The 24,072-nt window shown below is 36.9% G+C and overlaps 1 protein-coding gene across 1 annotated transcript in view; it reads right to left on the bottom strand.

Annotated features, from left to right (window-relative positions):
- LOC149793665 (SCO-spondin-like) overlaps positions 1 to 24,072 on the bottom strand; it is a 120,887-nt gene that overhangs the window by 71,583 nt on the left and 25,232 nt on the right. The window contains exons 7-10 of the mRNA XM_089969032.1: positions 22,092 to 22,250; positions 15,998 to 16,171; positions 15,257 to 15,430; positions 11,818 to 11,976 (exon numbers count right to left, since the gene is read on the bottom strand). Of these exons, the coding sequence (XP_089825158.1) occupies positions 11,818 to 11,976; positions 15,257 to 15,430; positions 15,998 to 16,171; positions 22,092 to 22,250 (666 nt within the window). The remainder of the gene's footprint in view (positions 1 to 11,817; positions 11,977 to 15,256; positions 15,431 to 15,997; positions 16,172 to 22,091; positions 22,251 to 24,072) is intronic.

The raw sequence follows: 24,072 nt of genomic DNA, 5'->3' as shown, positions 1-24,072 counted from the left end.
GCGGCAAGATAAACTGATCGTATTTTTCTTCACTCGAGAATAACCAAACCGATATTGGATCAGACGCGGCTAATATTTTGATATATCGAAACATGGCATCAGCGCCTTCCACAGGATAAAATTTAACAACCCGATCTCGCGGGAATATCATTACCGACTGCGACCACGCATGTGAATTATGATCAACAATTTCGATTGGAACTCCTCGAGATTTATATGGCGACGAATATAATATTTCTCCCGATAGTGTTTTCACGGTAATAGGAAATTTAAGTTTCTTGCTCAACACAGCAACATCGTCAATCGATGCGCCATCAACAACTGTCTTTGCCCATGAGTTAATTTTATTCAACCTCAACTGAGTCAATCCGGATCCGCGACGAGCGTTTTTCATATGCTCGATAACGCGCTCAGCCACGCAGTTTATCATCGGTGATTCTTTCATCACAGGTAGATTTTTCATGTCCGGATTATTATTCAACCGATAAATTCCATAAACAACAGCGCTAGATGGATACGCCCTAGCATAATAAGGACCATCGATTCCCAATAATAATCCTAGCTTCGAATTTTTATCAAGAACGACGTTTTTCTTACCGCCACGCACGGGATCTCGTTTATCGCGAATAATCCAAGTGTCGTCAGGCATTTGTGCAATAAATTTTATCCCAAAGATAAATCGCTCTTCCTTGTGTTCGAATTTTATGTGCTCGATTATCTTCTTTGCCCGCTCTAGGTTCATCGTAGCATCAACAGCGTTAGTTTTCCATGTCGACCAAACATGAATCGCTCCATCATCGAGGAATTCTCTCTTGGCGCGATCGACCTCAGGTATGATATATTCTGCCTCATCAAGATCAAATACATCCATTATTATATTTTAGACAAATATCTAAATTATAATGAATAAATGTTCGTGGATACCAATCGGATCAACAAAATCATGCGACAAATCCTGCAGAGGCGAATATTGTGGTGCTCACATATACGCGATTCGACGAGGCAGTAAAGGACCACAGCGATGTTTAGTTTGTCAAGTTGGCACACGAGGAAAGACCCGATTGTGTTTGTCCTGTGGAGGGAAAAATTATCGAGAATTGCTCAGATATTACAAAAAAAGATCCTCGTCGGTGATAACATGCGAAGAAGATTATATTAATCGATTCAAGGCAAATTATGATTTAAACAAACAGAATATTGTATATGGAAATGAAATTGACGATTCCTGCAATGACAATCACGCACGAGTATAAATCTCATCCAACTATCGAGGGTTACGAAGCATCATCGGATGGTACCGTCAGAAACATCAAAACAAAGAAAAATGTTGGTAGGGTTGATAACTATGGCTATCTCAGATTTTCAGTCGGTAAAAACAAAAAAAGAAGATGCGAAAATTATTCCAACCATCGGTTCGTATACGAGTGCTATCACGGACCAATAGAGATTGGACTTGTTATCGATCACATCGATGGAAATAAAATCAATAATAAACTTTCCAATCTTCGCGCAGTGACGCAGAGCGAAAATTTAAGATCCGGCAATACCGGTGGCGCACGATCAGCTAAGTCGGTTAAATCAATAAATCAAGAAACGGGTGAGGAGATGATATTCACGTCGATGAGAGGCGCTGGGAGGTATTTTCGTATTCATCCAGCATCGGTGCGATATGCGGCAGAGGGAATAATTCACGCGACATTTTCATATAATCTCGGCACTTGGATCAAATTCTCCTATATACCAATAATATTCGACGAAGAATAATTAAATATTACAAAATTAATATAACATGGATGAACAAACCATAAACAATATTATCGAAGCTATCGATGATCTGAGGAAAAAAATAAATCTCTCATCGGATCTAGACACGAATAAAATCCGATCCGAATTCGAGACGATTGTTCAGGGGAAACTTGAATACAAATACACGCTACCATCCGAATACAAATTAATAAAGAAAATCCAAATCGCGATGTATCAATCACTTGCGACAGTCAGCGATGATCGCATCGAGGATTTTGTTAAATTATCTACGCTGGTAGAAAAAGCTAGATTGATTTTATCCGACGAATATGAATCAAGAAAAATTACAAGCTCGCGCATCAGACAACTGAAAAAACTTGTCGATGAGAACAAGGCCAAGGAAATATCCTCCTGAAAAATTCCACAAATAACAAAAAAAAATAAAAATATATTAATTTTGAAAATTTCCTTGGATTTTATTTATTTTTTGCAATTTTGACGGGTATTTACCCCAACGAATTTACGAAATTATATAAATTACATAATTTTGATGGGTATTTACCCCAGCAGATTCATGAAATTATATAAATTGCTCGATTTGACGGGTATTTACCCCATAAAAAACATAAAATTACGCAAATTTCCTAATTTTTCTGATTTTTATTAATTTTTTTTTATTATTTACCAAAATAATTTATTTACTGAAATTATCCAATTTTCTTTATTTTTACGGGTATTTACCCCATCAAAAACATAAAATTATATAAATTTCATAATTTGACGGGTAATTTACCCAGCAGATTCACGAAATTATATAAATTACTCGATTTGACGGGTATTTACCCCATCAAAAATTAAAAAAAAAATACTAATTTTGAAAATTTCCCTGGATTTTATTTATTTTTTTGGCCCATTTTTCCCCCGTGGACAGATTCTCATGATCTTACCAGCAGATTGATACTTAATGTTTCTCCGCGTATATCAAGCAAATTTCCGTCTTGATTCGTTAGTTTGAAATTTATCCTTGATAATAATCGATTGTGGCATCGCAGATAAAACGGATTTACTGGCTCTTTTATTATCAAATATCCGGGAGAGACGTTAGGGGAAAACGAATACAAGATAAATCCCTGCTGCGCCTGATTTGACTCTGACGAATCAACATTGTAGCTGCCTTCGACAACATCCGCGTGAAGATAAATCGCGATAACTTCTGTTATATTAACGATACCAGGTGAAATATGCCGTCCTTGCCCCACTCCATCGTTGTTATGCTGCAAAATCGATTCTGCTTGGAATTTTTTCTTGGCCCACGCATCGTGTAATTTAGGAAATAACTTATCAGTGGTATCAGTGACAAATTTTCTCATTTCATTAACGTTATAACCAGGAAATTTGTAACTTAGCAGTGTCCTCTCGGTTAGGTTATGTCTTTGCATGAATGCCGTGATAATATAACCAATACCAAAAACAGCGCTGTTTTGTATATTTTCCGTCGCTAGGTTGTTAATGAGTTCCATATCAGCGGCTAATTTATTTATTCGCTCTATTGTTATGGTAATTTCGTTACATGAAGTTTGCACGTTAAATATACACTCCTGGAAAAAATGATCTAATAATTTTTTTTGTTTCTCGTATTCGTTAATAATTTCACCAAACAATAATTTGATACCATCCTCGAACAAATCCAGCATATACACAGAACCTGAAGAAAAATCGAGGCTTTCTTTCATTTTTTCATATTTATCGATGTAGTCCAAGTTGATTCCGTGATAGTTTTTTTCACGTGCTAGTTCGAGTTCAACGTTAATATGTTCTTTAATTTTAGCAATATCGTCGTTGATGGATTTTGTTTTCTCGTAGAGGTCGTCGTGTAATATTCTATCGACTTTTTCATTTGCGATTTGACGCACCGCGGAGGTTTCCTCGGATATTTTAGTAACATCTCCGCTGATTTTTTTTGTTTTCTCGTGGAGGTCATCGTGTGATGTTTTATCGACTTTTTCGTTTACGATTTGGCGTACCGCGTTAATATCATCGTTGATGGATTTTGCTTTCTCGTCGTGTGATGTTTTATCGACTTTTTGACTTACTAATTCACGCATCACGTCAATATCTACGCTGATTTTAGTAATATCCTCGTCGATTTTTCTTGTTTTCTCGCTGAGATCGTTATGTGATGTTTTATCGGTTTTTTGAAATATTAGTGCACGTGTCGCTTCAATATCTTTGTTGATTTGGGCGATATCTTCATTGATTAATTTTGTTTTCTCGGTAAGATCGTCGTACGCATCCTGACGCGACAATCCACGTGCCGCTTCAATATCTTTGTTGATTTGGGCGATATCTTCATTTATTTTCTTTGTTTTCTCGCTGAGATCACTGTATAATACTTTATCGCCTTTCTTATCCATTGTGGTTTTTATTTCGCCAATATCGGCAATAATTTTAGTGATATCATCGTTAATTTTTCCTACCTTATCGCTGAGGTCATCGTGTAATTCTTGATCAACTTTTTTCTTTTCTAGCTGATCTGCGACGAATGAAGTGTCAGTGGATTTTTTTATATTCTCGTCAACTTTTTTGCTAAGTTTACCCAAGGCATCGTCGAGTTTTTTAAGATCGTTAGTTAATTTGGTTAGTCGTTTTACAAATTTTTCTTGAGCATCATCGTAGGTTGCCTTATCGACTTTTAGCAGCAACGCCGCTGATAACTCCTTGTCGGATTTTTCTACATCAGCGATATTGGCCTTCGATGGCAACTTCGCGATAAGATCAGTGACGTCAGCGATGGATTTTGTTACAGAATCTGACAAGCGAGTAAACTGCTCGATGCGTTCGTTATATTCATCTCGCTTGATTATATCAGCTATTTTGACATTGCTAGTTTGTAACCGCCCTTCGGTATTTTGAAAAATAGCAATTTCGCCAGGATCTATCTCTGACAACGATAGGAGATTGTTAATATCACTCTTGGTTGCGAATTTTGATACATCGACGCCTTCTATTTCTTTTTCCTTTTCCTTCCTGAAGAGGGATCTACCATAAATGTCAACCATGATATTTATCTACGGTATATTCAAATAAAATTTTGTTATAAGGACCGGATGATTTTGAAATTGCTTCGAGGACGTTAATTGACTCTGGGCCGCATATTGGTGGATCTGCTAATGTTTGTGTTGGAAGAGTCGAATACCAAACCGGAAGTTTCAGCGAAGACACGTAGTTGATAAATTCATTTGGCGGTGCTAATCCATATGAGTCAAAGTAAATAACTTCGCGAGGATTAATCGAGTAGGCAACCCAGTGCGTACCAGGGCCGGTATTTTTATCGAGATTTATTATTCCTGTCTCGGTAGGGTTTGGTTTTTCTGGTAGTTGATCTCGCATAAATACGCCTCTAAAAAAATTTTTTTTTTTTTTCTTTGCTTCGTTGATTAGATCTAAATTTGATAGGGGCGTGTTAATCTTAGGCCGGATCCGTACAAAGGGGGTCGCCCTAATCTTAGGCCGGATCCGCGATATTTTTTTTTACCGTATCGTCCTCCTGTAACTTTTTCTATTATTTTTTTAGCCCCGAATCCACCTAAGGCCGATACTGCGCCTGTTATTAACGGAGCCAGTAAAGGAAGAAGAAAAGGAAGAAATCCGCCTATTTTGACCATGTCTTTGATTGCGCCTATTGAGAGATTCAGATGAACGCCGGAATTCGCTGATTTGGCTCTGGTAAATCGTTCACGTTGACCTCTAGTTAGTGATAGTTTGTTAGGCCCACCGTGAATCTGATTGTTTTTCAAGGTTAATTTCAAACCGCTTCGCTTTGCTGTTGCTGAATGGAGCTTTTTTATCTGACCCGGTGTCAGAGTTACACTGACGTGTTCGTATGGCATATTAATAACCGCTTAATCTAAATTTAGAATTTGTCACATATTCTCGACAGGAGCATCGATGACTCTCATTCTGCCGCTGATTCCTTCCAAGATCATTGTTCTATCGCTGAGGATTACCGCGATGGCTCTTGCTGCTCCGGCTGTGTTAATTCTGGCTTTGAAATGAATATCGACAACAGATTGTTTTACCAAATCGAGATGCTCCAAGGAGAAGTAATAGATGGGATAGCGAGTATTAAAATCCAACTGTGATATTTGCAATCCGGTATCGATATTTTGATCGCGGCCCATGAAACTTAGCAATCGATGATACGCGCGAGCAGTCGAAAAATTTTCAAAATCGATGGCTATTTCCTCCGATGGTTCTTGCTGGCCGTTTATTCTCAGTGAAACGTTTGTTGCTGCAAATTTGTCGAATATCATATGACTGTGAAGTTGATCGTATCTGTTTGCGTTTTGAAGAGCAACGAAGATATGCCTAGGTGCCGAAGCACCCTGTTGTGACGCAATTCGCCAGGTAAATATTCCATTGATATTAACATCACAGGAGTCTGTCATCGTTGTCAACCAGGACATGACGGATTTTCCTCCTTGATTCATGAATGATAATAATTTTTCTTCCTCGAGCATCGATGGAACTATCGCTGGCATCCACAAGGTAAATTTAGTTAGTAGTACTTTACCTTGATCAACAACAACAGCGTCTCTCCAGATGGCTTTGTCACTGCCAGCAGCGTCTCGAATGAAAGTTATCGTGTGTTTTGCTCCGTAAATAACTTTTCTGAAATGTCTGCAAAATCCAAAAATGTGAGATAACGGAATTGCACATGAGAATCTTCGTTCATCTCCCTTTAGCATAGCTCTCCGCGTGGCAAATCCAAGGTTATAATTATTATTGATGCCGAGCATTACATCAACGTTTGTGGCGGCAGCGCCAGCGGAAGATTGCGGTACACCGGTGGTATACTGGATATGATCAGCGAGATCAGTATTATCTTTGGCGAACATCATACTAGGGCCGGCTGATCTGGTAAAATCATCCGAGTATCTCGCTAGTCCTATTATCGTTGTTGCTATATCAACGTTGTCCGTGATTGATTCGATTTCTCTTCCATCGATCATGTAAGTGACACTCTTGAATAATGCCATAATGCCGTTATTGACAAATCCGACTTTAAAATCTGCTCCATAGTCGGTATTATCGTTTTTCTTAATTTTCCCAACAACTTCGATATATGCCTCAGATGGAAGAAAATATCTTGTTGTATCGTGAACTTGAATTTCCAAGCGATTAGGTGTATTTGGGTCAACTGCATCGTACGAGAAATACTGGAAATCCCGCACGGATGTGTCTCTGCCTACAGGCTCGTCCATGTCGAACACTGCATTTGACACTTGTGCGAACATTTATTATTAAGAATATCATCTAAAACAAAGACCACTACCTGAAATGAAGCTTGTATTTGCAACTTCATTTGCGAGATTTGTATTTGCAACTTCCTTTGCTAGATTTGTCTTAGCAACTTCCTTTACTAGATTTGTCTTAGCAACTTCCTGCGCTAGATCGTTTATTTTTTTATTTGCCGCGTCGTTTATGACTTTACTGATCTCGGGTGGCATTTCTCTGGTGCTAGGTAATTTGACGGGTTGTTTTTTACGCATTAAATTTAATATTTTACTTTTGACAGTATTGAAGCCTTTACTGGCCAAATTACCGATACCAGAAATGGCAGTCTCGCCGATCTTTCCTATTGCTTTTGACGCGAATTGTTTGATCGTGGGTCCGATTTTAGGTATTACTCGCGTAACGAGACTTCCAATGATATCGCCGAATCCATTGCCGTGTATATATTTGTATACAGGCAATCTAGAGTTTACTATGCGGACCTGTCTGGGTCTGCGCTGATGTTTGTGAACAATCATGTTATTTCAATTGTGTTGTTTTAATCGATGAGCTCATCGACAAGTTCCTTGTAAATGTGAGAGTCGATGACACCACCGCGGAATAATCGCTGACAAATATCTGAGGCTTCGTTGATTATTTCGCGAGAGTTATTTCCGGCTCGTTTTCCTCCGATTAATACTTCGAGGCGAGACACGTCGTTGACAACGCTGTCAGGGCAAACGGTATATCCGCTTCCTGTCTTTGATTTTGATGGTTCGTTAAACCACTCCGTTAACACGTCCTTATCTTCCTTTTCTTTTTCTTTTTGTTTTACTTTTTCCATAAATTTAAAATATTCGTCATCACGTTTGTAAGGTGGTTTTTTACTAGCAAAATATATCCAGTCGATATATTTGCTTTTTTCAAGAGGTTTTCCACGAACACTGGGGTTAAAATATTTATCCCTATCATCATAATCCGCGGCGATATCTACTAAATTTTCTCCCCTTGCGATTTGTTCATGCACATCACGGGTAAAAACAATTCCGATAGCTTTATGAAGATTTTCATAGTCGGACTTCGCAGTTTCTTTCTCTTGTTGAGTTGATTTTTGCGATATCCCCGAAGATTTTTTTTCCTCTTTTCTTGCTTTTGCGAGATCCAGAAAATCACTATAAAGAAAACTTGTTTTCTTCACCTCAAGTAAATTATATTTGGCTCGAAATAAATTATTATACCAAGATTCACGCGATTTAATTTTTTTCAATCCCTCCTCCGTTAAAAAAACTTTTCTATTGTCAAAGGAATCTTCGGCAAATATAGCAAATATTTTAATATCTTTACCAAATAAGTCAAATTGTTTTTCCATTGTTTCCCAACCACTCTTGGCAAATTTTTTTTTATTATATCTCGAGGTTGAATATCTTTATCTTCCTCTTTTTTTTCTTCTTCTTCTTCCTCTTGCTCTTGTTCTTCTTCTTGCGCTTGTTCTTGCCGTAATTTTTGATCTTCATCTAATTCTTCAGGAATTTGCCCCGTCCTCAATTCTGCTTGTGCTCGTGCTTGTGCTTGTGCTTGTTCTTGTTGTGCTTGTGCTTGTGCTTGTGCTTGTGCTTGTGCTCGTGCTCGTGCTTGTGCTTGTGCTCGTGTTTGTGTTTGTACTATTCGCTCCGGCAATAATCGAGTGTGTTGCTCAATGTCTCTCGTCATAGGAATAAGCCCCTTCTTCCTGAGTTCCTTATCTTCCTTTTTATCGCCGTATGCGACTTGCTCGATTGCTCCAGTGACTGGACTCAACAACTTTGACGATATCTCTGTAATTCCATACTAAGAATCTTCGTAATCACGAACTTTTTTCTTAAATAATTGTTTTACCGGGATAAGTTTCTTCACTGCCGCTAATTGCTCTCGCGCTAATCTGGCAGAATGAGGCTCTCCAACTGTGCTAGCTTTCGGACTCATATTATTTTCAACTATATTGTTTTAATGCGAGGTAAAATTAGGATCAACAGCCAAACTTTGCAAACTTCATCGATGGAATAAATTTCTCCTACCCCCCCCCCCAAAATTGCTGTCCAAAATCAATGATTTTTGCACACAAAAATTGCAATCGGGAACGAATTTACGCAAATTAATTCTCGCAGGAAGGCTTATTTTTGAAATCTGAGGCTTCTACGGAGAAAGTTTGCGTAGAAAGCTTTATTTTGGTCTGGGGGTCTGGTCTGTACAACTTCCCTGCTGCTCGCATATCATTAATCCGAAACAATTTACAGAAACAGTGGCATATGACCTCACAAAAGGATCTCAAAATCAAATGAAATAATTATTCATGTATGCTTTGATTTTAGGAAAACGAATTAATTATATCTTAATTGAATCGCATATGTTGCAAATATTTTGTTTGTTTCCTCCGGCAGCATCTTGAGTCAGAAATCAAGAGCAATTTGGTATTATTAACTCAGATTCTAACAATGACTTAGCTATAAACGCTTTGCCTGTTATGTCTGTATTGTGCCACAAATCAAATAAATATTAAATTAAACCTTGACAAGAAAATGTAAATCAACAGATGAGACTATAAGAAATATACTTGTTAGGTGCTGAAGTGATACAGATGCGTAAAATGATTCCAACCTATTGCAGATTAAATCATTTTAAATTCCGTAAGACTAGATCTAATTATAACACACGAAAATGTAAAATTATTATAGTTAACGAATGATCATTGTTCGTAATTAAAATTGATTAACTGTCCTTTTCATAATATAAAGCAAGGTTCCGCTCTCGACAAAAGGAAATAACAACACAAACTGTGGAGGAAACCACTTTTCATGCTTCTCTGTTGCGACATGCAAATGCAGTTCCACACAAATAACTGAACGCAATTCTAGACTGTAATCCTAGATGGATTTGCGTCCATCCTCCCACCCGTTTCACGTTTAGCCAGGTTGAATGTCTGATTAAAAATGCGAGTCCTCTTGAAACGCATTGATTCAGCATAGATGCTGGATTCTTTCTGACGTTTGCATTCACATTCATGGACGCAGACTCGAGACAGAAGCGGTGACAAATTTTAAATCCAATTTCAAACATGGGAGGATATCTGCTTTATGATTTGCGATTTGCTGCTTGGGTCAAATCCGCTATCTTATGCATGTACGATTCTTTCTTTTTGATCAGAAAGAAATTCACAGTTGCTTGTCTCTCCTCAGATTTGTGTTTGGAACCAAAGGTCGCGTGGAATATATGTAATTATTGTTCCTTCCTTGTTTTATACGCCAATTGCGTACGAATCTTGACGACCATGTGGCAACAGTATTACAAATGGAATGAGATCACTAATTATTTGAATTTTACCTCTCTAAATAATGTGGTATGCAACCTCTACTGTATGACTATTTCTTACCGATAGGCGTTTTCATTTTGAAAAATGTTTCAGTGACCGAAATAAGATTAATTACTATGTTATAAAATTTTCATGAAAATTATATGAAAAATCTCGAAATTACAAAGAGTGGAATTTGTATATGTATGCTAGTGACCACCGGATGGCCGAGTAGTCTAATTTAGTAATCATTGACTGCTTCCCTCTGCCGGCGTGTCTTCAAGTCTCGGGTTCGGCCAACGTGGGTATGCGCAAAAGCCTCTCAGTAGCTTCCTTTGTGTTGGTGGTCCTTTCTCGGGGCTTTCCCTCGTTCTTCCTTTGTCAGATGTACTGGCCGCCACAAAAAGAAACCCTTCTATTGGCAAGCCGTGTGTCGAAAATCCTGATTATGTAAAAAAGTGCACCTAGCTGGCATGCAAACTGGTTGGTGATCCATTCGATTTGGTTATACATGTATGCGTTAGGTGGATGATCGATGCCATACTCTTCAAAGGGTTTCACTTCTAGCGACACCTTTCGTTTAACAGGTTCTGAGGAATCATTTTCATAGCTCGCCTTTAAGAAGAAGAACAAACACAGTTTACTACCCGCAGTGATGGTGTCTGTGTCCATACAGGTTGTAACATATATGTAGTTACATCTTCACCGAGCCTCAGATATGCTCTCTCCTTAGATCCATAGCATTGAAATCCTGGGGAGGCTTCTAACTTGTTTAGCATACCAGTTAAGGTTTTATATTTACTCATAAGCTTTTGTAACCATTCCCGTATTCTCTCGTACAAAAAGTCATGAAACTTTGCGAGAGGATGCATTTATATGCATTTAGACGCAGGTTTTTCAGAAGTTTTTCACTGTAGCCTGTACTTCACGTTTCGCGTACCTTTCGAAATTGTTGTTATTAATAGTTACTGTCAATGATTGTTTATGAAAGCTGATATATGAATGCCTCTTCGTTGTTACAATGCCCAATACCATATAAAAGAGATCACTGAAAACTGAATGTCTGTTTTCTAATTTCAGCGCAATTGATATAACTCTAGTTGCCATTTTTATAGAGGTTTATGGTGTACTATATTAAGTTCTAGAAATCAATAATTTTTCGACAATGGAAGGAGAAAGAAGAAAACAGACAGAGAAAGAGGGAGAGAGAGAAAATTGATAGCTTGGGTATAACATTATTACTTAGTAATGTATGTAATTTTGAAGTATGTATTGGAAATTAGTTATGAATGTAAGTTTGAAGCATGCAAATTGAAAAAAGTCTATAAACAATCAATATAGTATCAGTTGTTATATTTGATTCTAGTGTGTCTTTTGGGAGGTCATTACTTGGGGTAATTGATTTCTGTCAACTCTTTATCCACGTAAACCAGTTGCATTTAAATATATTTACAACAACAGGCAAATAATACCTTGGCATAGTCCATTATCACATTCACTTGACTCAACCGAGGCTCCAACACATTGCTCAACAATCACACGGCACTTGCGAGTCCTCACATGAATGCCTGGGCCGCAGGTGGCACTGCAATCTGTCCATGACAACCAGGGTTCCCATTCAGAATTGTTACCTGAGAAATTATACAATATTGTAGAACCAATGATATGAACTTATATCAATTTTGCAAGCGCAAGTATACAAAATACACTTGTCCATCGCATATTTTCCCATTGTTTCGTCACTAAATAACATTCTTGTGTTCCTCGGCCGGAAAACAGCACAACAAAACAACTAACCCTTTTGAGTCCGTTTACTACATACAAAATGTACAAACAATGATAAAGGTGCAGTATACTATCTCTCTCTCTCTCTTTCTCGCTCCCTCGCTGGCTCGCTCGCTCTCACACACTGACGTACCCATGTTACGATAAACACATATGTGTACTTTAAGGTCCATAACATCACATGAAAGCCATTTAATTCTGAGGGCAGAGAAAGTTACATCCCCCACACAAATAGAACGACTTGTAACATTAATAGCATTTTTAACCGGACAGACTCATTCTGTGAAAAACACAGAACCTGTGAAACTATTTGTACGATTACGTTTCCATTGAATAACATCTTACCTTGTAATGCCATACTCTATTATTAATACGTTTGAAAATTGCTGTCCGTGTGTAAAGCATTTGGAACTTTTCTTTACTTTAAGAGCGTGTTGGAACATTTGACGTACAATACTCTCACACCTAGAGGAGTGTCAATAAAAAAAACATACATATTCAAACACGTCCAAATTTAACTTCAACAAATCATATCTGATCTTCATGCAACGTTTAGTATAGACTTAAAGGTGACAACAATATACACATAATATTTATTCTACAAAAGAAAGAATCTAAATTTCTCCATATGGCTTTGACTAGCCACGTTTAGAACATGTTCAGTTATCATAGAAAACAATGCATTTGCCACAGTTGCAGTTCTAACAATTAATATCTATCAACATGTAAGGCCAGCGAATAAAGACACTGAGAGAATGATACGTTTCAAGGCTACACTAATAACTTTTTGTTCTTTGACTTAATTCTCCCCCCCCCCTTCTATTTACCCAAGAAGCATTACCGAAGAGGAAACCCCATCTGTCCGATTTAATTTTGAGATTAGGATGAAGAAAGATACGAGAGAAACGTTTGTATTTTCAAGTAAAGTATCGTTAAAATTACATCAGAACACAATAAAGATCAAATATGATTAAAGACTTCAGACTGGAAACTGAGTTTTAAGGAGGTGATTTTGTTGTAATAAGAAATAGGTAAGACATAGCAAAGCGTGATTATACCTTTGGAAATTGAGTAATGAAGAGATGATTTAGTCCCAATGAGAAATACGTAAGACCTAGCAACGCGTACTGGATATGTGAGTATTAACTGATATCGAGTGACATTATCCATAAATGTGACGCGTTTTTCTCGTGCGCTTTATTTGACGATGTAATGTACTTTTCCCGAGTTGCAAGAATGATGTTTTCTTTTGCAATCACCATTTGACATTGTTATAGGCAATGCCTGTCTTGAATTATCTTTTGGAGGAATTTCGACCACATTCGAAGATCATAAAGCCATAGATTGGTGTCACTGTAAGTTTAATATGAAACAAGCATTATGTTTTCTATAACACTTTTTGTTTTTTCTTTGAATGAATTGGGTGTCCAGTTGTAGTAGATTGATGTTGTTGGTAGGTTTAGTAGATTGCACGTTGTTAAATTTTCAATTAGTGCATTTTATCAGAATGACAATGTATATAAGAATGATGGTATTGAACTGCGCGTGCTCTCTAAATATAACTTATTTCATTTTTATACTGCTACACTGCTAACGTGTGATCCCTACCCAATATAGACATCTGGGAATAAAGATAGCTCAAATCGCAGTACTATATCAATAAGTGAATAAATGTTGGCAATCAGCTGATGTAACTGAAATATATGAACTCCTTTGAGACAAATTATACTTTTTGATATCAATCTTAGGCAGTGGTCATGACGTTTGGGGGAATATAAATGGCATTCATTGACAGCGGTGAACTGTGTAATATGAGATACATTGCCATTATTTATGCCAGAGACGTGAGATTTCGATCGGCTTGTAATATGCAGATTACAACAAATAGCAATGTTACCTATCAGAACATTCCATTTCACTCTATCAGAAAATGAGCTTTCTTATCCAGTGTAAGTTCGCTAAGTAAGCGGTGATAGGTACATTATCATGTTTTTTATTTGCAGTTTGTGCTGTCTACTTGAAGACGGCAGTTGCGCTTGTAGACGCAAATCAACGCATGTGAAATGATCGCGTAAAACGGGATCATTCGAATTTAATCAATATATACATTATATAAATTATTGATTCGTAAGAAGATGATCAAGTAATAGGAAATCGAATTGTCACTTTTTTGAAAACGTACAAAACCAGACACGAATAACCATTTCGAGATACATATATTGCCATGTTTAATTACCGAAATGAAAGAACTTGTGTAACCTGTTATATATAACTTTATAGTCTAGAGAACACGGTCCTCTGTGGAAAGCAAAGTGAATCAATTCTCTTTATTTCACATTTTACTCTGACCCTATTGCAAGAATGCCCCATAACGTAGCGAGATGGCAATTAGAACACATGATGTTGATTACAATTCCAAATTGTTATTCGGCTGTGCTCTATAAGCTGTTTATCTCGATTTGGGTCTGCATCTATTTTTAGACGTTAAATAAGTATCATAACCATGAGATGTTTCATTGACGAACGTCCTCGAATTCTTTATGCGATCTTTTTTGTAAGTAGCATGCGCAAATTACCGGAAGACAATATCATAACTTACAGGTTTTTTTCCGGTGTCATTGTTGTAACACTGATTGGTGCAGAAGTTTACATACTGTTTTGCGTAATCTCTAACCAGCATACTGCCATGATTTAAACACCTTATGCCAATGTTCAGGATGCTTATTAAAGAATAAGTGTAGAAAGTGAGTACATTGTTATTGAATAAAAGTTGAGTTTCCAAAAGACCGTTTTCTTGCAATCAGAAGTTTCAGTTATATTTAACATTGGTTAAGTCTTTGTAAAGTTCTGTTTGCCAGAAATATATCCAAGTAAATGGATGAAGCCGGTTAAAGGAAACAAAAGGAAGAGCGATGAAAATACAACAAAAGCGTACAAAGTAACGAAGAATTTAACCTAGACTTAGACCCCATAGTTGCCTTTTCTGATTAATGATCGAAGTTTTGAAATGCTAGGATCGATACCGTCATTCATCCATTGGCTGAACAATTGTATCGTCAATGCATGATTTAGGCAAGAACAAAAGACGTCGTGTATTAAACAGAAACACCGACATTGGTAACCTACCTGCACACATTGTCTCATTTGAGCAACTTCTGCTCTCTGTTGCGGTCCCGTCACAAAGCTTACCCCCATTTACAGGTACTGGATTGTTGCATAATCGGGTTCGGGTCATGTTTCCTGGACCGCATGTGACAGAACAGATACTCCATGCACTCCAATTACCCCAATGTCCATTAACTGTAAGAGACACAATGTTCCATATAAGAGAAATTGATAACGTTTGGTTAAGGGTCAACTCTAGCTTTTGTTTAAAAAATCTTCAAGAACTGAAAACTCGGTGGTAATTGTTCCTAGACGTTTCTTTTTCATATGTTAGATATTAATGCATTCAGAAACGTTTAGATTTATCTTAAGTTCTAGCAAGCTCAGGTGACGTATCAACGGAAAAATGACTCACCAGTGCAGAAATATTAGCGTAATTTTGAACATGTTTATTAAAGAAAAAGTGTAAAGAATAAACACATGTTTACTGAATCAAAATTGAATTTCCAAAAGACTGTTTCCTGTGTAATCTACTAATGCTGGGGAAAATAGCAACAGAAGAAACATTACCATAGTTCAAGCAATGGCTGCAAAATTGTATCGTCTCTGCGGGACTTCGTTATGGTCAAAAGGTTAAAACTAAGTACAGTAGACACATAGTTATATACCAAATAGAAAAACCATAATTGATACTCTACCTGCACACAATGTCTCATTTGACGTGTCATATATCAAACAGAAACACAGTCATTGGTAACCTACCTGGGCAATTTGTCGTATTTGGGCAACCTGTGCTCTCTGTCGCGGAGCCCTCACAAGTCTTACCACTATTTACAGGTACTGGATTGTCGCAGGACCGGGTTCGGGTCATGTTTCCAGAACCGCATGTTGCAGAACAGGAACTCCATGCGTTCCAGCTACCCCAGGATCCGTTGACTATAAGAGAAACAACGTGAAACTGCAAGAAAATGGTAGCTTGTGGTTAAGTGGCAACAATAGCGTTTTCAAAATCTATCCCACATTCGAAAACCCCTTATTAGTTGTTCCTAGAAATTATATTGCATGGGCTCGATATATTTGCCGTCACAAACGTTTTGACTTCACTTAAGTTTGAGCAGACATACACACATGACACGAAGGCGCAAGTGACGTCTCCTAATAAGAATGGCTAGTTAAAATAGAGATATTAGCGTAAGAGATTCCCGATGAAATACTAATATGGCAGTGATCTGTTTGCAATTGAGTAACTTTGGTCCTACAGTTAATAGCGTCAGTGAGCATTAAAAAGATTCAATGATAATGAGTATTGGCAAAAATTACAAAAATTACACGTTTCAGAGAATAAGAGCAATACACACCTTATAATGGTTCGTCTTTTAGAAAGTTATATTACATACAAGTCAGCAGGTAACTATCTGCGGTCAACAATTGCTCTTTCAAATTAGGAAGTAGATATTTAAATGGGTAAATGGGTAAACCTGCATAAATATAACCATTGTCTCATACTATTTTCCTATTTCTACTTTAGATGTCTTTATGTATCCTTCCTTGAATTTAAATTAAGATGTACACTTTCTATAACAGGAGAGGTTGGGGGCAACGTATGTTAACTACTTTTCGCTCGCGCTCGATATTTCATTGGGAAAAGTTATCTTAATACTGATGCATAAATCTGCGTATAAATTCTATTTCAGCATTGGAAACGGTTTGCGATGATTTGTTCGATTTTATTATCAAGGAGAAGAGCGATAACTATCCTCAATGCTTTGAATGATATGTCCAGTCAAGAAATTTGTTTTTCGGTCTGCGCCTTCAATCGTCAATGAAGTTTAGAAGTCAGTTAAAATGTTAATGCATTTGATCACAAGCTGTAACCGAATGCTACACATGCAGGACGAAACTTTTATACTTGAATCTACCGTTCTGTCACTGAAGTCTACAGTAACAGATGGTCTGCTATTTCTGGAATGACACGTTACAAAACAGCATACCACTGTACGTCGAAGCAGGTAATGCATTTAGAAAATATTACGCGTGAATTATAGCGTTAACTTTTGGATATTCCATGAGAGAGCGTGCTTCCTGAGGTTGGAAGTTTTGTGTTGATACATATTGTTAATTCTTCCTGAGGGAATGTCAGAACATATCGGCATTAACAACCATTAGATTGTCGTTAATGTGAGCATAATATACGACAATTATTAGCTTTTCAAAATAAATTCGTCTTTAAGCTGAACGAAAGCACTGATATATCGGGTTGATAGATGGGGACATTACTGAAGAGAATTGAGGTGGAATGTGTATACGTTGTGTTTTTAGTTAATATTTCATGCATGTATTTTTAATCGAACAAAGATTTAATGAAAACACAATTTGATGATGAGAAAGAGCAAAATTACTTAAGATTACCTTTTTGTATGTGCTATTATTTTAACCTGCAAACAATTTTTAGCCTGGTAAAATCTATTCACTGACAAGTATACAAATATTGAGCAGCCTTACAGTTGCAGAAAATGAAAAGGCTAGGTATTCAGAGGCCATTAGACCAACCAGTGATCCGGATTGCAAATTATTGAGCTGTGCTTGCTCTCTATGGTCTAGCAACTTTATATTCAGTGCAGCTATCATTGTATGATCTCCTTGCCTATTTTAAGACAAATAATCAACAACGACCCGTTATGTGAATGGATGAATGCATATTTACATTCAACTGATGTATTTGCAATACGATACTCTCATTTTGAGAACAGAATGGTAAAGCAAATAAGAAATTATATTACTACCTGTGGAGTATGCCATCGGTCTTGCAGCACCTTGCTACCGAGCGAATCAAATAACACCTGCGTGCGGTTATTTTGAGGCCAATGTTTCCTTTTCTCCTAGGACCTCAAGCCACCAGCATTTATCAACTGAAGAATTTTTGAAAGCCCCCTCCCCATGAATTATTCTCCTCTCTCAGCTAAAGACTAAGAATTCACAAGACGCTAATTGTTCACACTTGTATGGATTTTGTTTCTTCATTTTGTATGATTGATCAGTTCGCATTTCTAAGCCGTAATTATATGAATTGTATGACTGGTACTATAAAACGTGACACAAGTACATAATACACCTAATTATTCCTATCTGAAATTGCTAAACATTTATGCTTGAAAAATATCCGAGACATTCTTATGTTAGGAAGACTGGGATGGGGGGGGGGGGAACCGTCCTGTTTAGGAAAGAAATGCTTGCTATTATAAGGTTTCGTAAAAACTGTACATTGTGACTTGTGTTCCTAGACGTTGGCTTATTATTCCGTTTGAGAAATATAGTCTCAAAAAACAGATTCCCACTAAGCCCACAAATAGTCATTGAACTTCTAACAAACATACAAAGAGAGACGTAAATAACAAAATGCGACATACGGTATGTTTGTTGCATCAGCAATTCCAATGTAACTCACCTGTCCCCGAATGCTCATGAACGTAATATTTGTGGCCATGAATCGTAACTGATTGCTGCTTGAGAATGTACCGTCAATTGGATTCAAGAGTCTCAAATCTAATTTATGATCCGACTTAGAGTCGACGAATCTGATCCCCTAAATTTTTCACACTCTATTAATTTGTTAATCACTTATCGCCGAAACCAGATATATATATATATATATATATATATATATATATATATATATATATATATATATATATATATATATATATATATATATATATATATATGTTTTTGTTATGCTCAGTCTATCAGTACTGCTCTAATTAGTTTGTGTTTTCTAAAGGTAATCTTTCAGCATTTAAATAATGAACACTGACCTTCACAAGCGGATTATTTAATCATGCATTACAAAATCAATAGTAGACAGCTACCGATACAATTCTGGCATCCAGCAGTATTCAAAGTAAAGTGTGCGAAAACATCAGTCTTCCTACAGGGCTACCCATCTCTATCAAAACCACTTGTCGCTAGGGACCTCCGCTCCCCATACTGAACAGCGCCATATAGACTTTTACTTCATCGTCGTCGAACCATGCCACAACTAATATACAAGTGCTACCGCGACAAAACTGTTCGTTAGTATCTAACAACTCGCAATATAAAATGTCACATTTCACTCCTGTAACTAACTCCAAAGGTAAATTTCACGCGAAGATTACTATGCGAACGATATTTGTCCCTCTTGAAAAGGATTGACGTTTTTTGCTACTGCTTTTATTTAAGCGCACACGAAAGTTATAATTTACATATATCATGGTCAACGCTACAAACATGTACATTTTGACTAATCCATACGGAGGTTATTGTCGCATATCATTAATCCGAAACAATTTACAGAAACAGTGGCATATGACCTCACAAAAGGATCTCAAAATCAAATGAAATAATTATTCATGTATGCTTTGATTTTAGGAAAACGAATTAATTATATCTTAATTGAATCGCATATGTTGCAAATATTTTGTTTGTTTCCTCCGGCAGCATCTTGAGTCAGAAATCAAGAGCAATTTGGTATTATTAACTCAGATTCTAACAATGACTTAGCTATAAACGCTTTGCCTGTTATGTCTGTATTGTGCCATAAATCAAATAAATATTAAATTAAACCTTGACAAGAAAATGTAAATCAACAGATGAGACTATAAGAAATATACTTGTTAGGTGCTGAAGTGATACAGATGCGTAAAATGATTCCAACCTATTGCAGATTAAATCATTTTAAATTCCGTAAGACTAGATCTAATTATAACACACGAAAATGTGAAATTATTATAGTTAACGAATGATCATTGTTCGTAATTAAAATTGATTAACTGTCCTTTTCATAATATAAAGCAAGGTTCCGCTCTCGACAAAAGGAAATAACAACACAAACTGTGGAGGAAACCACTTTTCATGCTTCTCTGTTGCGACATGCAAATGCAGTTCCACACAAATAACTGAACGCAATTCTAGACTGTAATCCTAGATGGATTTGCGTCCATCCTCCCACCCGTTTCACGTTTAGCCAGGTTGAATGTCTGATTAAAAATGCGAGTCCTCTTGAAACGCATTGATTCAGCATAGATGCTGGATTCTTTCTGACGTTTGCATTCACATTCATGGACGCAGACTCGAGACAGAAGCGGTGACAAATTTTAAATCCAATTTCAAACATGGGAGGATATCTGCTTTATGATTTGCGATTTGCTGCTTGGGTCAAATCCGCTATCTTATGCATGTACGATTCTTTCTTTTTGATCAGAAAGAAATTCACAGTTGCTTGTTTCTCCTCAGATTTGTGTTTGGAACCAAAGGTCGCGTGGAATATATGTAATTATTGTTCCTTCCTTGTTTTATACGCCAATTGCGTACGAATCTTGACGACCATGTGGCAACAGTATTACAAATGGAATGAGATCACTAATTATTTGAATTTTACCTCTCTAAATAATGTGGTATGCAACCTCTACTGTATGACTATTTCTTACCGATAGGCGTTTTCATTTTGAAAAATGTTTCAGTGACCGAAATAAGATTAATTACTATGTTATAAAATTTTCATGAAAATTATATGAAAAATCTCGAAATTACAAAGAGTGGAATTTGTATATGTATGCTAGTGACCACCGGATGGCCGAGTAGTCTAATTTAGTAATCATTGACTGCTTCCCTCTGCCGGCGTGTCTTCAAGTCTCGGGTTTGGCCAACGTGGGTATGCGCAAAAGCCTCTCAGTAGCTTCCTTTGTGTTGGTGGTCCTTTCTCGGGGCTTTCCCTCGTTCTTCCTTTGTCAGATGTACTGGCCGCCACAAAAAGAAACCCTTCTATTGGCAAGCCGTGTGTCGAAAATCCTGATTATGTAAAAAAGTGCACCTAGCTGGCATGCAAACTGGTTGGTGATCCATTCGATTTGGTTATACATGTATGCGTTAGGTGGATGATCGATGCCATACTCTTCAAAGGGTTTCACTTCTAGCGACACCTTTCGTTTAACAGGTTCTGAGGAATCATTTTCATAGCTCGCCTTTAAGAAGAAGAACAAACACAGTTTACTACCCGCAGTGATGGTGTCTGCGTCCATACAGGTTGTAACATATATGTAGTTACATCTTCACCGAGCCTCAGATATGCTCTCTCCTTAGATCCATAGCATTGAAATCCTGGGGAGGCTTCTAACTTGTTTAGCATACCAGTTAAGGTTTTATATTTACTCATAAGCTTTTGTAACCATTCCCGTATTCTCTTGTACAAAAAGTCATGAAACTTTGTGAGAGGATGCATTTATATGCATTTAGACGCAGGTTTTTCAGTAGTATTTCGCTTTAGCCTGTACTTCACGTTTCGCGTACCTTTCGAAATTGTTGTTATTAATAGTTACTGTCAATGATTGTTTATGAAAGCTGATATATGAATGCCTCTTCGTTGTTTCAATGCCCAATACCATATAAAAGAGATCACTGAAAACTGAATGTCTGTTTTCTAATTTCAGCGCAATTGATATAACTCTAGTTGCCATTTTTATAGAGGTTTATGGTGTACTATATTAAGTTCTAGAAATCAATAATTTTTCGACAATGGAAGGAGAAAGAAGAAAACAGACAGAGAAAGAGGGAGAGAGAGAAAATTGATAGCTTGGGTATAACATTATTACTTAGTAATGTATGTAATTTTGAAGTATATATTGGAAATTAGTTATGAATGTAAGTTTGAAGCATGCAAATTGAAAAAAGTCTATAAACAATCAATATAGTATCAGTTGTTATATTTGATTCTAGTGTGTCTTTTGGGAGGTCATTACTTGGGGTAATTGATTTCTGTCAACTCTTTATCCACGTAAACCAGTTGCATTTAAATATATTTACAACAACAGGCAAATAATACCTTGGCATAGTCCATTATCACATTCACTTGACTCAACCGAGGCTCCAACACATTGCTCAACAATCACACGGCACTTGCGAGTCCTCACATGAATGCCTGGGCCGCAGGTGGCACTACAATCTGTCCATGACAACCAGGGTTCCCATTCAGAATTGTTACCTGAGAAATTATACAATATTGTAGAACCAATAATATGAGCTTATATCAATTTTGCAAGCGCAAGTATACAAAATACACTTGTCCATCGCATATTTTCCCATTGTTTCGTCACTAAATAACATTCTTGTGTACCTCGGCCGGAAAACAGCACAACAAAACAACTAACCCTTTTGAGTCCGTTTACTACATACAAAATGTACAAACAATGATAAAGGTGCAGTATACTATCTCTCTCTCTCTTTCTCGCTCCCTCGCTGGCTCGCTCGCTCTCACACACTGACGTACCCATGTTACGATAAACACATATGTGTACTTTAAGGTCCATAACATCACATGAAAGCCATTTAATTCTGAGGGCAGAGAAAGTTACATCCCCCACACAAATAGAACAACTTGTAACATTAATAGCATTTTTAACCGGACAGACTCATTCTGTGAAAAACACAGAACCTGTGAAACTATTTGTACGATTACATTTCCATTGAATAACATCTTACCTTGTAATGCCATACTCTATTATTAATACGTTTGAAAATTGCTGTCCGTGTGTAAAGCATTTGGAACTTTTCTTTACTTTAAGAGCGTGTTGGAACATTTGACGTACAATACTCTCACACCTAGAGGAGTGTCAATAAAAAAAACATACATATTCAAACACGTCCAAATTTAACTTCAACAAATCATATCTGATCTTCATGCAACGTTTAGTATAGACTTAAAGGTGACAACAATATACACATAATATTTATTCTACAAAAGAAAGAATCTAAATTTCTCCATATGGCTTTGACTAGCCACGTTTAGAACATGTTCAGTTATCATAGAAAACAATGCATTTGCCCCAGTTGCAGTTCTAACAATTAATATCTATCAACATGTAAGGCCAGCGAATAAAGACACTGAGAGAATGATACGTTTCAAGGCTACAATAATAACTTCTTGTTCTTTGACTTAATTCTCCCCCCCCCCCCCCTTCTATTTACCCAAGAAGCATTACCGAAGAGGAAACCCCATCTGTCCGATTTAATTTTGAGATTAGGATGAAGAAAGATACGAGAGAAACGTTTGTATTTTCAAGTAAAGTATCGTTAAAATTATATCAGAACACAATAAAGATCAAATATGATTAAAGACTTCAGACTGGAAACTGAGTTTTAAGGAGGTGATTTTGTTGTAATAAGAAATAGGTAAGACATAGCAAAGCGTGATTATACCTTTGGAAATTGAGTAATGAAGAGATGATTTAGTCCCAATGAGAAATACGTAAGACCTAGCAACGCGTACTGGATATGTGAGTATTAACTGATATCGAGTGACATTATCCATAAATGTGACGCGTTTTTCTCGTGCGCTTTATTTGACGATGTAATGTACTTTTCCCGAGTTGCAAGAATGATGTTTTCTTTTGCAATCACCATTTGACATTGTTATAGGCAATGCCTGTCTTGAATTATCTTTTGGAGGAATTTCGACCACATTCGAATATCATAAAGCCATAGATTGGTGTCATTGTAAGTTTAATATGAAACAAGCATTATGTTTTCTATAACACTTTTTGTTTTTTCTTTGAATGAATTGGGTGTCCAGTTGTAGTAGATTGATGTTGTTGGTAGGTTTAGTAGATTGCACGTTGTTAAATTTTCAATTAGTGCATTTTATCAGAATGACAATGTATATAAGAATGATGGTATTGAACTGCGCGTGCTCTCTAAATATAACTTATTTCATTTTTATACTGCTACACTGCTAACGTGTGATCCCTACCCAATATAGACATCTGGGAATGAAGATAGCTCAAATCGCAGTACTATATCAATAAGTG

Source organism: Sinohyriopsis cumingii, chromosome 8, assembly GCF_028554795.1.
Source record: "Sinohyriopsis cumingii isolate HCF-2022 chromosome 8, ASM2855479v2, whole genome shotgun sequence".
Classification (NCBI taxonomy): Eukaryota; Metazoa; Mollusca; class Bivalvia; order Unionida; family Unionidae; genus Sinohyriopsis; species Sinohyriopsis cumingii.
The sequence above is the reverse complement of the archived record's forward strand: the minus strand, read 5'-3'. Positions and strand labels throughout refer to the sequence as shown.